Source organism: Muscardinus avellanarius, assembly GCF_963383645.1.
Source record: "Muscardinus avellanarius genome assembly, chromosome: 2".
In the NCBI taxonomy this organism is placed as follows: Eukaryota; Metazoa; Chordata; class Mammalia; order Rodentia; family Gliridae; genus Muscardinus; species Muscardinus avellanarius.
The window spans coordinates 66,185,856-66,201,038 of NC_137787.1; the positions used below are offsets into that span (position 1 = coordinate 66,185,856).

Consider the following 15,183-nt stretch of genomic DNA (forward strand, 5'->3'; position numbering starts at 1 on the left):
CAATACATGGCAAAATTCTAGTAGGAAAATTTGTAAAATAAACTCTACACTGCACTATTTGGGAAAATAAAGCCAGAAGTATGAGTTCAACAGCAGTAGTATCAGAAAATACTTCAGCAACAAAATACATTTTCTGACTATAAACTGCATATAGGTTTGGAAGTGAGAATGGTCAATGAAGAAAAAAAGTAGTTTTGGAGAAGTATAGTCAATTTCTGCCGTAACACAATAAATAAATAAATAAATAAATAAATTTCTAGAAAGCACTATATTTCACAAACAGCAATAAGGCAACATGGTTTACATAAGGGAAAATGTTAGGTGCATAAACACTGAAACATAATTTAAAAAGATTAGAAAGCAAATAAAAACGGCAGCAGTTTTACATGCATTAAACGGTTAAGAAATTTAAAAATATTTGCAAGTATTAGAAGGTCTGCAGGTTTTAGTATTGGGGATTGAACCCAGAGGTATTCTATCTCTGAGCTATATCCCTAGCCCTATTTTTTTTTTTATGAAACAGGACTAAGTTGGTGAGGCTGGCCTCAGACCTACAATCTTTCTGTCTCAGCCTCTCAAGTATTGAGACTACAGACATGTACCACCATGCCTGGCTTGTGATTTTTCAAAAATGGTAGAAACAGCCAGGTATGGTGGCGCACACTTGTAATCCCAGTACTTGGGAAGCTGGGACAGGTGGATCGTGCAGGTTTTTCTTTTTTTCTTTTTTTGGTGGTACTTGGGGTGGAACCCAGAGGCTTTCTACTTCTGGGCTATACTCCCAGACCTTTTTTATATTTTATTTGGAAACAGGGTCTAAGTTGCTGAGAGCCTCACTAAGTAGCTGAGGCTGGCTTCGAATCCATGTGATCCTCCTGTCTCAGTCTCCCAAGCGCGGGCATTACAAGCATGCGCCACCACGCCCGGCTCAGATCGTGCAGGTTTAAAGATAGCTATCCTCTGTTACTTAGTGAGGCTGTCAGCAACTTAGTGAGACCTTGTTTCCAAATAAAACATAAAATAGGTCTGGGAGTGAAGCACAGAGGTAGAAAGCCCCTGGCTTTCACCCCCAGTACCACTAAAAAAAAAAGGTAGAAACAGAACGATCTGAAATCAGATTGAAAGTTTTTTGGCAGAGGGTGAGGGTTATGGGGAATGAACCCAGGGGTATTTTATCTTCAAGCTACACTCTAGCCATTTTTTATTTTATTTTTGGTACTGGGAGTGGAACCTAGGGGCATTTTTTTATGAAACAGGTCTCACTAAGTTGCTGAGGGTGGCCTCAGCTATACCTCAGACTCTTTTCTTTTTATTTAATTTTTAAACTTTGAAGCAGGATCTTGCTAAGTTGTTGAAAGTCTTGACTGGCCTTGGACCTGAGATCCTCCTGTCTCATCTTCACAACTACTGTGATTAAAGCCATGCTCCATCACTTGCAGTTTCTTATTTTCAAACAAGGTCTCACAAAGTTGCTGAGGCTGACATTGAAACCTGCAACCTTCCTGTCTCAGCCTCCCAAGTACTGGGATTATAGGCACTTGCCACCATGCCAGGCTCCCAGGTAAAATTTTAAAAGCAAATAGTATATGGGTACTACGGCTTATAACAAATGTTATGAACTGAGGTAGTAGGTTTGAGGTGTGTGGATGTAAATTTTTTTTTTTTTTGTGGTACTGGGGATGGAACCCTTCTACCTCCATACTACACTCCCAGACCTATTTTATATTTTATTTGGAAACAGGGTTGCTTAAGCCAGCAAGGCTGGCTTCAAACCTGCGTGATCCTCCTGTCTGTGCCTCCCAAGTGTGTGGATTACAAGCATGTGTCACCACGCCCAACTCGTGGATGTAAATGTTAAAAAAAAATCCATATGAAGATATTCAGCAGGGCAAGGTTTTCTGCATTCACTTAGTATTTGAAAAGATCATATACAAATATGAAATTGATATTATATTCCAACTGTTTCCTAATATTATGTCATGCTGAAACAAATTATGTTTTCAAAACAAGAAGTCTAGCAAAAATGACACACACACACACACACACACACACACACACACACACACACACACTTGTACTGGGGATTGAATCCAGGGGCATTCTACCTTCAAGCTACACCCCTAGCCCAATTATTCTTCCTTTAGTACTGGGATTACAAGTGTGCACTATCACGTCCAGCTACATTAGATTTTGAAATAGGGGTAAATAGTAGGGATTCAGGTGTGGTGGCATGTGCCTATAATCTCATTACCTGGGAGGCTGAAACAAAAAGACTGCAGGTTCAAGGCCAGCATGTAGATTTAGTAAGATCCTGTTTCAAAATAAAAAGTAAAAAGGTCTGGAGATATAATGACCCTGTATTCATTCCCTGGATGGGTGGGAGAGGGTGGAGAAACAGTAGATGTGGCTTAAAAGATAAAAAGATTTTGAGATAAGATGAAAAGCTTGGAAAAAAGGAACACAGTAATTCTCCTTAGTCCAACTAGATACCCTAGATATGATACAAAGAACAAATATCAAGAAGACTGAGAGGTAGAAAGACGGCAGAGTGGCCGGGTGTGGTGGTACACGCTTGTAATCCCCGCTCTTGGGAGGCTGAGACAGGAGGATCGCGCACCGGTTGGTAGCGAGGCTCTCAGAAACTTAGTGAGACCCTGTTTCCAAATAAAATATATAAAAAAAAAAGTCTGGGAATATAGCCCGGAGGTAGAAAGCCTCTGGTTTCCACCCCCAGTACCACCAAAAGAAAAAAAAAAAAAAAAAAAAAAAAAAAAAAAAGGCAGAGTGGTCAGGGATCTCCAGATTTAGAGATGACACAGTTCTCATTTTTCCTCTAATATACCCCAGACTGAATGCTGTAGAAACCTGCAACTTAGAAATGCCAATAGGTAGGGTGTTTTTTTTTGGGGGGGGTGGGGAGGCAGGTCTTGGGATGCGATCTCTGAGCTACACCCCCGTCTTGCTTTTATTCTTTATTTTGAAACAGGGTCTCATTAAGTTGTGGAGGGCCTCACTAAGTAGCTGAGGCTGTCTATGAACTGCGATCCTCCAGTCTCAGCCTCCCAACTGCTGGGATTACAAGTGTGCACCACCACGCCCGGCTAGGTAGTTTTTTGTTTTTTTTTTAAAGACCCAAAAGACCTTACTCCCTCCAATACTTGACACCAACCAAATAAGAAAGATAAAAACTGTGTATTCCTTCCCCTCAGCAACATCTGTAAAGGCATATAGAGAACTTGTATTTCAAATCATCCTGCCTTTGGTAATTTTGAATAGATTCCTCTTTCCTTGCCAGAGTGATTTTCACTGGAGACAAGACAGGAAAGTCTGAACTTCAACTACCCCAACCTTTCCTCCTATGCTGACAAATAGCACATATTTCAGAGAAAGCTGTGGGCAAAAAGAATGCTTTAAAACTGTACATAAAGTCCTGGGCAGAACTGACCCCCATAGACCAGAATTAACATGGCAAAAGGTTTCATAACTATGGTGCTGATTCCCAACTGGCCTCTGAGTAGAAAACAAATGATACCAAAATGAATCAAACTGCAATCTTCAGGAAGATTTATTAATTGAAACCACAGTCCATAACAGTAGGCCAGGCTGAGAGTGGTGGCACACACCTAGAATCTCAGTATTTGGGAGGCTGAGATAGGAGGATAAGACATTCAAAGCAAGCCTCAGATACTTAGACCCTGTTTCAATATAAAAAAATATACAGCCGGGTGTGGTGGCGCACAATTGTAATCCCCGCGCTTGGGAGGCGGAGACAGGAGGATCGCGCAGGTTCGAAGCCAGCCTCAGCTACTTAGTGAGGCTCTCAGCAACTTAGTGAGACCCTGTTTCCAAAATAAAATATAAATGGGTCTGGGAGTATAGCCCGGAGGTAGAAAGCCTCTGGTTTCCACACCCAGTACAAAAAATAAAATATATATATATATATATATATATATAAATATATAGTAGCCAGGTGTAGTGGTGCATGCTTGTAATTCCAACATTTGGGAGGCTGAGACAGGAGATCATGGTTCGAAGATAGCCTCAGCTACTTAAGCCCTCTGCACCCCAGTGAGACCCTGTTTCAAAATAAAAAATAAAAAATAGGGCTGGGGGTATATAGCTCAGAAGTAGAATGCCCCTGGGTTCCACCTGGAGTGATACACACACATAATCAACCTGATCTGGGTGTGTGACTCAGCAGAACATGAGAGAAGCCCTGGGTTCAATCCCTAACACTGCAGGAGTAGAATGCCCCTGGGTTCCATCACCAGTACTGGGAAAAAAAAAGAAAAGAAAAGAAAAAAAAAAGACTCAGGGGTTGGAATTACCTGAGAAGAAGGATCATTTTTTGTTTTGTTTTTCTAGTGGTAGGAATTGAATCCAGGGTTTTACCTATGGCTAGGGAAGTGTCTACCACTGAGCTACATTCCCAGTCCTTTTTATTTGGAGATAGGGTAGGGTTAAGTTGAGCAGGCCAGCCTCAAACTTGTAATCCTCTTGCCTCTGCCTTCTAAGTAGCTGGGATTAGAGGTGTGTCACTACACCTGGTCTAAGTATCCCAGTTTCGGATCCCAGGTTTGAGGCCAGCCTCAGCTACTTAGTGGGGCCCTCTGCAACTTCGTGAGATACCGTTTCAAAATGATACCGTTTCAAAATGAAGAATAAAAAACAGGGCTAGGGGATATAGCTTGGAGGTAGAATTGCTCTGGGTTCAGTCCCCAGTAACTCTAAGGAGGAGGAGGGGAAGAGGGAGGAAGAGGGAGGGGAGGGGAAGGGAGAAGGAAAAGAAGAAAAACAACTCTGAACCACATAGTTCCAGGAATCCAAAACCAGATTAGGCAACATAGGGAGAAAAGTCTCAAAACAAAACAAAAAAAACAAAAAAAACAAAAAATTCAATGAGCAATTACAAACTCTTCAAATAAACAGAGTGAAAAATCTCAGGGAGAGCTGAGTGTGGTGGCGCATGCTTATAATCCTAGCATTTGTTTTTTATTTTGTTTTTGGTGGTACTGGGGGTTTAACCCAGAGGCTTTCTACCTCCAGGCTATACTCCCAGACCTATTTTATATTTTATTTGGAAACAGGGTCTCACTAAGTTGTTGAGAGCCTCACTAAGTAGTTGAGGCTGGCTTCGAACCTGTGTGATCCTCCCGTCTCAGTAGGCAAAGCGCAGTGCACAAGCTTCCGCCACCACGCCCGGCTATAATCCTAGCATTTGAAAGGGTGAGTCAGGGAGGATCATGATTCTTAAGACAGCCTCAGCCACTTAGACCCTTTGCAACTCAGTGAGATCCTGTTTCAAAATAAAGAATAAAATAGAGCTGGGGATGTAGCTTGGAGGTAGAATACCCCTGGGTATCATCCCTAGTACTACAAAGAGGAAAAAAAAATACAAAATACAAAATACCAAATAAAAAAATAAGAATTAAAACATAACTGAAATAAACTCACTAGACATGTTGAACAACAGAGTAGAGGTGAGAGTTAAGAATTATGAGCCTGATGAGCGATCAAACAAATTGCCTAATCTGAGTATTACCAAAAAAATACACTAGCTGGGCGTGGTAGTTCATGCTTGTAATCCCAGCATTTGGGAGGCTGAGACAGGAGGATCATGGTTCTTGGCCAGCCTCAGCTACTTAGTGAGGACCTCTGCAACTCAGTGAGACACTGTTTCAAAATAAGGAAAAGAAAATAGGGCTGGGATGTAGCTCGGAGGTAGAATGCCCCTGGGTTCCAGCCCCAGTACTAAAAACAAACAAACAAAAACAAACAAAAACAACAACAAAAAACACTGAACCATAAAAAAGTAAAGTGTCAGCTGGGCGCAGCAGGGCAAACATGTAATCTCAGTACTTGGGAGGCTGAGACAGGAGGATCAGAGGTTCACAGCCAGCCTCAGCTGCATAGTGAGGCCCTCTGCAACTTAGTGAGATCCTGTTTCAAAATAGAGTATGGTGGCACACGCTTGTAATTCCAGCATTTGGGAGGCTGAGACAGGAGGATTGTGCAAGTTTGAAGCCAGCCTCAGCTACTTAGTGAAGCCCTTTACAACTCAGTGAGATCCTGTTTCAAAATAAAGGAAAAAAAAAAAAAAAGGACTGAGGGTGTCACTTGGAGGTAGAATATCCCTGGGTTCCATACTCAGTACCGCCAAACGAAAAAATGTATGTCTCCACTAAAAAAACAAAAAAACCTAAAGCAGAAGGTTCAGAGTGTTTCTGGATAGCTGAACATAGAGGATGAAGGAGAGTAACGTACCAGAGGATGTGGATGTGTAAGTTTTGCACCCTTTCTCTGCACCTTGCCTTACGTATGTCTTCATCTGTACCCTTTATAATAAACTGATGCATGTTTCCCTGCATTCTATGAGCTTACTTCAGCCAATCAGTTGAATCCAAGAAGAGGATGTGGAAACCCTGGTTTATAACTGGTTAGGTAAAGTAAGTTGGGGCTTGCAACTGGCATCTAAATGGGGTGGAGGGACAGTCTCGGGGACTGAGCCCTCAACTTGTGAGATCTACTGCCATCTCCAGGTATATAGCATCAAAACAAGTGCTTGCTTGATGTGTGTGAGGGAACTGATACAACTAATATCGGAAGTGATGTGTTTTAAGAATATAGAACAAACAGAATTTGAGTTTTTTCATGATATTGTCACACATTATAAACATATATTCATTAGCCCTGGAAAAGATCAATATTCAAAACTGAAAGTTTCCACTGAATGAGCATAACTTTTGCACCATCATAAAGTAAAAAAATCCTAAAATAAACCGTAATTTGGGACTATGTACAAAATTCACAAACTACTTCCTTCTTGGCTGTTTTTTCTGTACTGCCAATAAGATTCTTACTTTTTCTTCTCATAAAACTATTAATGACCATGTTGCTACATCATAGTTCTTGTGTTTCTGTGTACTTTATAATGTAGTAATACCCTCACACTTGTTACAGGTCCAAGATGGACAGACTCCTTTTTTGGTGTATGTGTGGTACTGGGGATGGAACCCAGGGTCTTTCTACCTCTAGGCTACACTCCCAGACCTATTTTTTATTTTATTTGGAAACAGGGCCGCACTAAGTAGCTGAGAACCTCACTAAGTAGCTGAGGCTGGCTTTGAACCTGCACGATCCTCCTGTCTCAGCCTCCCAAGTGCTGGGATTACAAGTGTGCGCCACCACGCCCGGCTCCAGACTCGTCTTTTAACAACTGCAGTGAACTCTAAAGAGAACAGTATGACCCAAGGTCATGTCAATTACTAAAAATAAACAGAAAAAACCTTAATCAAGGTATTAGTTTCCTTTTCTGGTGGTCCGTGTTCTAGCCTCCATTCTTATAGGCCTTGATTGAGACTCTACAGGGTATACACATTTTTTTTTTCAAACCTTCAGTGTTCCATTCCTGCATCTACTGAAAGGTTCCTCTCTTGGACCCTGAACCTTCTCCAGTACATTGAAATAGCCACAAAAGCAGAACCTCTAATTTTGCAATAGCAAAGGGAAAAAAGGCCCAAGATTGCCCAGACTCACCAAGACCATATACAGGTGGGCCCAAACAGTCAGAATTCTTCAGAAGTCTTTTTGTTTTCTTTCAGGAAATTAAAAAAAGAAAAAAAAGATTCTATATTTATTTTTAAATTAGGGCGAAAACCTCTCACACTCAAGGTTTAAACTGAAGGTTTTATTTTTTATTTTTTTAAAATATAATATTTGGCAACAGGGTCTCACTAAGTTGTCGAGAGCCTCAGTAAGTAGCTGAGAACCTGCAGGATCCTCCTGTCTCAGCCTTTCAAGTACTGGGATTACAAGCATGCACCACCAAGCCTGGCCATAACTCAAGGTTTTAAAATATAATGATGATTAACACCACAGTGTTGCATAAAGTTTTTTGATTGTTATTTGTTTATTGGCACTGTAGATTGAACCCAGAGGCATTCTACCTTCAAGCTACACTCCAGCTTTATTTTATTTCTTATTTGGAAACAGGTCTCGCTAGGTTTAGAGTCTCACTACTTGCTGAGCCTGTCCTCAAACCTGTGATCCTCCTGTCTCAGTCCATCAAGTACTGGGATTAGACATGCTCATCACCATGTCTGGTAATTGTTTTCAATTTAAAATTATTTAAGGAGGCCAAACTTCTATTTTTGTGTGTGTGTGTGTGTGTAACGGGGGATGGAACCCAGGGGTCTTCTACCTTCAGGCTATACTCCCAGACCTATTTTTTATATTTTTTATTTGGAAACAGGGTCTCACTAAGTTGCTGAGAGCCTCACTGAGCAGTTCAGATTGCCTCCAAATTTGTGCAATCCTCCAGTCTCAGCCTCCCAAGTACGGGGATTATGAGTGTGCACCACCACACCCAGAAAGGCCAAACTTATTAACTAGATATAAGACAAAGTTCTGTCTTAAAAAGAATAAACCGATGTATAACAAAATCTATTCTAGAAAATATTCTGAATGGTAGTTGAATTAACTGTGATCTCAAATATAATGATCTTTACTTCTTTCCAATGTGATTCAGAACACACTGGCACTGGAGGTCCAACTCCAAACAAATGAAACTTTCAAAGAGCTCTTGAGTAAACAGATACTGATAAGGGGTCAAACCTTTCCTAGGCAGAAGTGAAAGAGGAAAGGTATGTCAACTTAGCACAAGTGTGAGGGACACATAGGAGAACACTGTTATCAACTTTCAGAACAACCTCCTAGCTCCAAAGGCATGGGTAAAACTGGCATTTCTTTCTTCAGGTGAGGATGTACTATAAAGTTGTAAGTACTAATATAGTAAGATCTATATATACTTCCTCTTCCTTCAGGCAAACATCCAAACACTGTCCTTTAAATACCAAAACAATCTTTACTGCAAATTTATCAGTCTATGATCACTGTTCATAGTTTCAAATGTGAGCTTTTATCACTTTACTCTCATGAATGTATGTCTCACAGATCCTTAACTTTTATAAACACGGAATAGATCCTAATAAAAGAGACTTACTTAAAGATTTTAATACAAGAAAAAACAATCAGTTGTCAAGTAGAGAACAAGAGAAGACTTTCTAATGGAAAGAAAAGAAACATCTTAAACCAAAACATTTCAATTGAATAATCTGAAAAATTAAATACCAGCAGGTCCAGGGTCTAAAATTTGCTAACAGTACAAATTGCATTTTGGTGATTTTTGTTTTTGTTAATGACTCTATTTGTGGAGCACCACTCAGTTCTCAACGATACCTCATTCTTTACTGAAATCTTCAAGAAAAAAAAGGATATATGGTACCCATTGTTTGTTATTCTGAATAGAGAGTAAGTTTTATGTATAGTAAGAAATTGTTTAAGCCGGGCGTGGTGGCGCACGCTTGTAATCCCAGCATTTTGGGAGGCTGAAACTGGAGGATCGCGGTTCATGGACAGCCTCAGCTACTTAGTGAAGCCCTCTGCAACTTAGTGAGACCCTGTTTCAAAATAAAGAATAAAAATAGGGCAGGGGGTGTGGCTCGGAGGTCAAATGCCCCTGGATTCCACCCCCAGACCTGCAAAAAAAAAAAAAAAAGTTTGCTTATTTATTTTTATTTTTTGCAGTCTGGAAATGGAACCCAGGGGCATTCAACCTGCGAGTTACACCCCCTGCCTGATTTTTTATTCTTTCTTTTTTTTTTTTTGGTGGCACTAGGAGTGGAACCCAGCGACTTTCTACCTCCGGGGTACACTCCCAGACCTATTTTATACTTTATTTGGAAACAGGGTCTCACTAAATTGCTGAGGCTGGCTTCGAACCTGTGCGATCCTCCTGTCTTAGCCTCCCAAGCACAGGGATTACAAGCGTGCACCACCACACCCAGTATTCTTTATTTTCAAACAGGGTCTCACTGAGTTGCGAAGGGCATCACTAAGTAGCTGATGCTGTCTGCAAACCATGATCCTCTGTCTTAGCCTCCCAAATGCTGGGATTACAAGCATGTGCCACCACACCCAGCTGTAAGAAATTGGTTAAACAGTCCCATTATGACTGGCAGCATATCCCTAGTCAATGCTTTAATAAGAATTTAATATGCAATGGATACAAATAAAAGCACCAGAATCAAAACAGAATATAGACACAGAAAACTTAAAACATTTTTAACTGAGCATGATGGTACAGACCTATAATCTCAGTATTTGGGAGACTGAGACAGGAGGATAGCAGGTTCAAGTCCAGTATCAGAAATTTAGCAAGCCGGGCGTGGTGGCGCATGCTTGTAATCCCCGGACTTGGGAGGTGGAGACAGGAGGATCGCGCTGGTTCGAAGCCAGCTTTGCTGGCTTAAGAGACCCCTTTTTCAAATAAAAAAATACAAAATAGGTCTGGGAGTGTAGCCCCGAGGTAGAAGGGCTTCCAGGAACCCCAGTACCACAAAGAAAGAAAGAAAGAAATTTAGCAAGATTTTGATTCAAAATAAAAAATATGGACGGGCACAGTGGCGTACGCTTGTAATCCCAGCATGGGGGAGGCTGGGATAGGAAGATCACGGTTTGAAGACAGCCTCAGCTACTTAGGCCCTTCGCAACTCAGTGAGACCTTATTTCAAAATAAAGAATAAAAAAAATAGGGCTGGGGATATAGCTCAGAGGTTAATGTCCCTGGGTTTCACTCCCAGTACCTCAAAATAAATAAAAAATAAACAAAATAAATAGGGCTGAGGGAGTCTTAACTTGAAGGTAGTATGCTAAATGGCCCCTGGGTTAAATCCCAAGTAGAAAAAGAAAAAGAAAAAAAAAGGCTGGAGGTGAAGCTCTAGAGGCAGAATGTGCTTGGGTTCAATCACCAGTACTGAAATAAAATAAAAATTTTGCTAGCCAGCTGTGGTGGCACATGCTTATAATCCCAGTAATGTGGGGGCGGGGAGTGAGATAGGACCACAGGCTTGCAGCCTGCTTCAGCTACATAGTGAGGCCTTTTACAACTTAATGAGATTCTGTTTCAAAAGATAGAATAAAAAATAGGGCTGGGGGATACAGCTCTGAGGTAGAATGTCCGTGAGTTCCATCCCCATTACCCACCACATACCCACCCACCCCCACCCCCCTCCCCCCCCAAGAGTAAACCCTAAAAAGTTCATATATATTTCATATTATAGAGCACATCAGTAGACCTAAAAGGTATGAACAGTATGTTTGACTTAAAGACATTCTGAAAGGCATGTTAAAGATATTTAAGCTTTGAGCCGGGCGTGGTGGCGCACGCTTGTAATCTCCGCACTTGGGAGGCAGAGACAGGAGGATCATGCAGGTTTGAAGCTAGCCGTGCTGGCTTCAGAGACCTTGTTTCCAAATAAATATATAAAAAAAATTGGTCTGGGAGTGTAGCCCAGAGGTAGAAGGGCTTCCAGGAACCCCAGTGCCACCAAAAAAAAAAAAAAAGATATTTAAGCTTTGCCGGGTGTGGTGGCACACGCTTGTAATGCCAGCGTTTGGGAGGCTGAGACAGGAGGATCACACAGGTTCAAAACCAGCCTCAGCTACTTAGAGAGGTTCTTAGGAACTTAGTGAGATCCTGCTTCCAAATAAAGTATAAAATAGGTCTGGGAGTATAGCCCAGAGGTAGAAAAGCCTCTGGGTTCCACCCACAGTACCACAAAAAAAGATATTTAAGCTTTAATAAACTAGTGACATAATATTACAAGGTCAAACCTGGGTTCAAGGCCTAGTTCCCTGATGTACTAACAATCTCCCTCTCCATCTTCATCCATAAAATGAAGAAATTAATAAAGGGTTATATTGAGGATCAGAAGATTACAGATGACCCTCACATTTGCTAACCATAAGCAACTATTGATATCAATACTCTCCTGATTAGCAAGAATAGTGTTTAATGTTTTACTGCTCTCTGCAGGTTTTAAGGTAAACTATTCCATTACTTTTAGAACATCAAAGTATTTGTAATTAATGTAGCAGTACAAAAATTACAAAGACTTAAAATAGTTACTCAAACTTCTTAACCATTCAGATATATCATATCAAATTAATCATATTACCTTCAAACAGTCTGGTTTAAGTAAAAGAGGTTATTAAAACCATGTAGAAGCTGGGCATGGTGGTGTGTTCTTGTAATCCTAATGCTTGAGGCTGAAACAGGAGGATTATTGTAGGTTTGAGGACAGCCTCAACAAAATAGTGAGACCCTCATTAACCTAGAGAGACCCTGTTTCAAAATAAAAATAAAATAGGACTGGGAGGGTACCTTGGGGATGGAATGCCCCTGGGTTCTATCTCTAGTGCCACAAAACAAAAACAAAAACCAACCATGTAGAGCTGGCTGTGGTAGTGCATGCCTGTAATCCCAGTACTCAAGAGGCGAAAACAGGATTACAGGTTCAAAGCCAGCTACTCAGGAGGCTGATTAAGGTAGAAGAATCTCAAATTTGAGGCCTGCCTGAGCAAACCGTCTTTTTAAAATGTTTATTGTACTAAGGATTAAACCTAGGGCATCCTACCTCTGAACCGTACACTTAACTTTTTTTTTGGTGGTACTGGGGTTCCTGGAAGCCCTTCTACCTCCGGGCTACACTCCCAGACCTATTTTATATTTTTTATTTGGAAACAGGGTCTCTTAAGCCAGCGCGGCTGGCTTCAAACCAGCATGATCCTCCTGTCTCTGCCTCCCAAGCGTGGGGATTATAAGCGTGCACCATCACGCCTGGCCACACTTAATCTGTTTTATTTATTGTTTTGAAAAAGGGTTTAGGTTGCTGTGCCTGTACTCAAACCTGTAATCCTTCTGTTCAGCCTCCTAAGTACTGGAATTACAGGCATGTGCCACCACATTAGCGCAAACCAGGCACAAACAAGCAAACAAACCCACCCTACTCAAAGGCTGAGGAAAGACTGCACAAATTCAAAGCCAGACAGGGTGACTCAGAAAACTTGCCTCAAAATAAAATTTAAAAAGGACTGATGATGTATAGCTCAGTGGTAGAGGGCTTGCTTAGCATATGGGAGGCCCTGGATTCAAACTCCGATATAGGGGTGGAGGAAACAATGATTGTATTGTTAAGAATCACTAAAAATAGATTTTAAGCCTTCTCACCACAAAAAGACTGTGAGGTAACGTGTGTGGTACTTAGCTCAACTAAATCTACAATTTATACATATATCAAAACATCATGTTGCCCATAAAAATACATATATCTGTCAAGTAAAAAATAAATTAGAAAAATAAAAGCACATAAAATCTTTATACTTATATCAACCTTTGGATAAATTTCACACCAACTATTTAAGAGTTACCCCGGCTTACTTTATGTATAAGAATTCTCTGAAATATGTATTTGTCCTTACCTTTAGATTTAGGGATTAGCTCTCCACAACTGAGAATCCGTACCTCAGCAAATGGTTTACTAGCTGCGTCTGTTTTCTGATTTTCTATTTCTCTCACAACTTCTTGACCAGAGATCACTTGCCCAAAAACAACATGATGCCTAAAGAGTCAAGTAAAGAAGATTAAATAAGAGACTCCTACTTTAATATTAATATTAGCTTATTTTATAAAAAAATTAAAATAAAGTTTACCCATCTAAGTGAGGAGTTGGTTTCGTGGTTCTTTTGGAAGTCATCAGATAGAAGAATAAAAACAAAGTCAGAGAAAAACAAAGTTAGCATCTCTAAAAAGGAAAAAGAAAATAACTGCATTGGAAACAAAGCTGAAAACAAATCATGTGCTACCTTAACAGAACTATATCACTTTAACCTTAAGTTGGACAAAATGCAAAATATTTTTTATACAATGTATTCCCCCCCTCAAAGTACTGGAGATTGAACCCAGGGTCTCCATACCACTGAGCCATATCCCCAGCCCTTTTTAATATTTGACAGGGTCTTGCTAAACTGCCCTGGCTGACCACAAACTTGTTACCCTCCTGAATAGCTAAGCAGGTGGGATTGAACCCAGAGGTATTCCTCCTGAGTTACACCACCAGGGCTCTTCCACTCTATTTTTTGAAACGGGGCCTTGCTAAATTACCATGTGCTGGCTTCAACTTTCCATCCTCCTGTTTCAGCTTCCTAAGACCTGGGACCCTCAGACATATTTTATTGAACCTAAACAGAAATGGCCCACTTGGTATTTTCAAGTTTTTAAATGGCTACCAATGTTTAAAACTTTTGAATACTTTCACCAAGTACCATAACACTTGGGAGGAAGAGGCAGAAAGGATCCCAAGTTTGAGGACAGCCTAAGCAACACACTAAGAACCCCATCTGAGGGGACATTTTTCTTACTTTTAAATTTTATAAATTTCACATGAAAATCCAACTGTCTGGAATATTTGGAAGCTGTGGTATCTGGCATGTGGCAATAAGCAACCAGAGCAAAGTATTCCTGTCTTCTCTAACACAGAGCTTAATAGCTCAAGTTTCTTGTACCAATAGGTTTACTTATCTTATTTATTGTGATTAGGGTTTTAGTTTGTTACCGCTGACATAAGATATCAACTTCAAGTTGAAAAAAGAAACTTGAATTAAAACTTGAGTTGAAAGCCAGGCGTGGTGGTGCACACTTGTAATTCCAGCATCTGGGAGGCTGAGACAGGAGGATAGCAGTTCGCGGACAGCCTCAGCTACTTAGTGAGGCCCTCTGCAACTCAGTGAGACCCGGTTTCAAAATAAATAATAAAAAATAGGGCAGGGGGTGTATCTCGGAAGTCGAATGCCCTGGGTTCCATACCTGGACCCACAAAAAAAAAAAAAAAAAAAAAAAAAAAAAGCTGGGCATGGTGATATATACCTGTAATTCCAGTACTTGGGCTGAGACAGGAGGATTGTAGGTTTAAGGCCAGCCTCAGCAATGTATGGAGACTGTTTCAAAGTTAAAAAAATATTTAAAAAAAGGAGTCAGGCACGATGATGATGGCACATGCTTATAATCCCAGTACATGAAAGGCTGAGACAGGAGGATTGTGCAGGTTCAAAGCCATCCTCAGCTACTTAGTGAGGCTCTCAGGAACTTAGTGAGACCTTGTCTCCAAATAAAATATAAAAATAGGTCTGGGAGTGTAGCCTGGAGGTAGAAAGCCCCTGAGTTCCATACCCAGTACCGCAGGAATAAAAGGGGGATGGCTAGGGTGTAGCTTGGAGGAAGAATGTTCATGTTCAATTCCTAATACCAAAAAACAAACAAAAACCTGAAAATAGACTCAAGCAAAT

The 15,183-nt window shown here is 40.7% G+C and overlaps 1 protein-coding gene across 6 annotated transcripts in view; it reads right to left on the bottom strand.

The window, feature by feature from the left end:
- The window catches only part of PPIG (peptidylprolyl isomerase G), a gene marked incomplete at both ends in the record, with an annotated part of 38,289 nt that overhangs the window by 13,399 nt on the left and 9,707 nt on the right, over positions 1–15,183 (bottom strand). For 5 of the 6 annotated variants that reach the window (XM_080719999.1, XM_080719996.1, XM_080719997.1 and 2 more), the window contains 2 exons: positions 13,321–13,460; positions 13,552–13,581. In XM_080719999.1, the coding sequence (XP_080576125.1) occupies positions 13,321–13,460; positions 13,552–13,581 (170 nt within the window). The remainder of the gene's footprint in view (positions 1–13,320; positions 13,461–13,551; positions 13,582–15,183) is intronic. The other variant, XM_080719998.1, reaches the window with a different exon arrangement.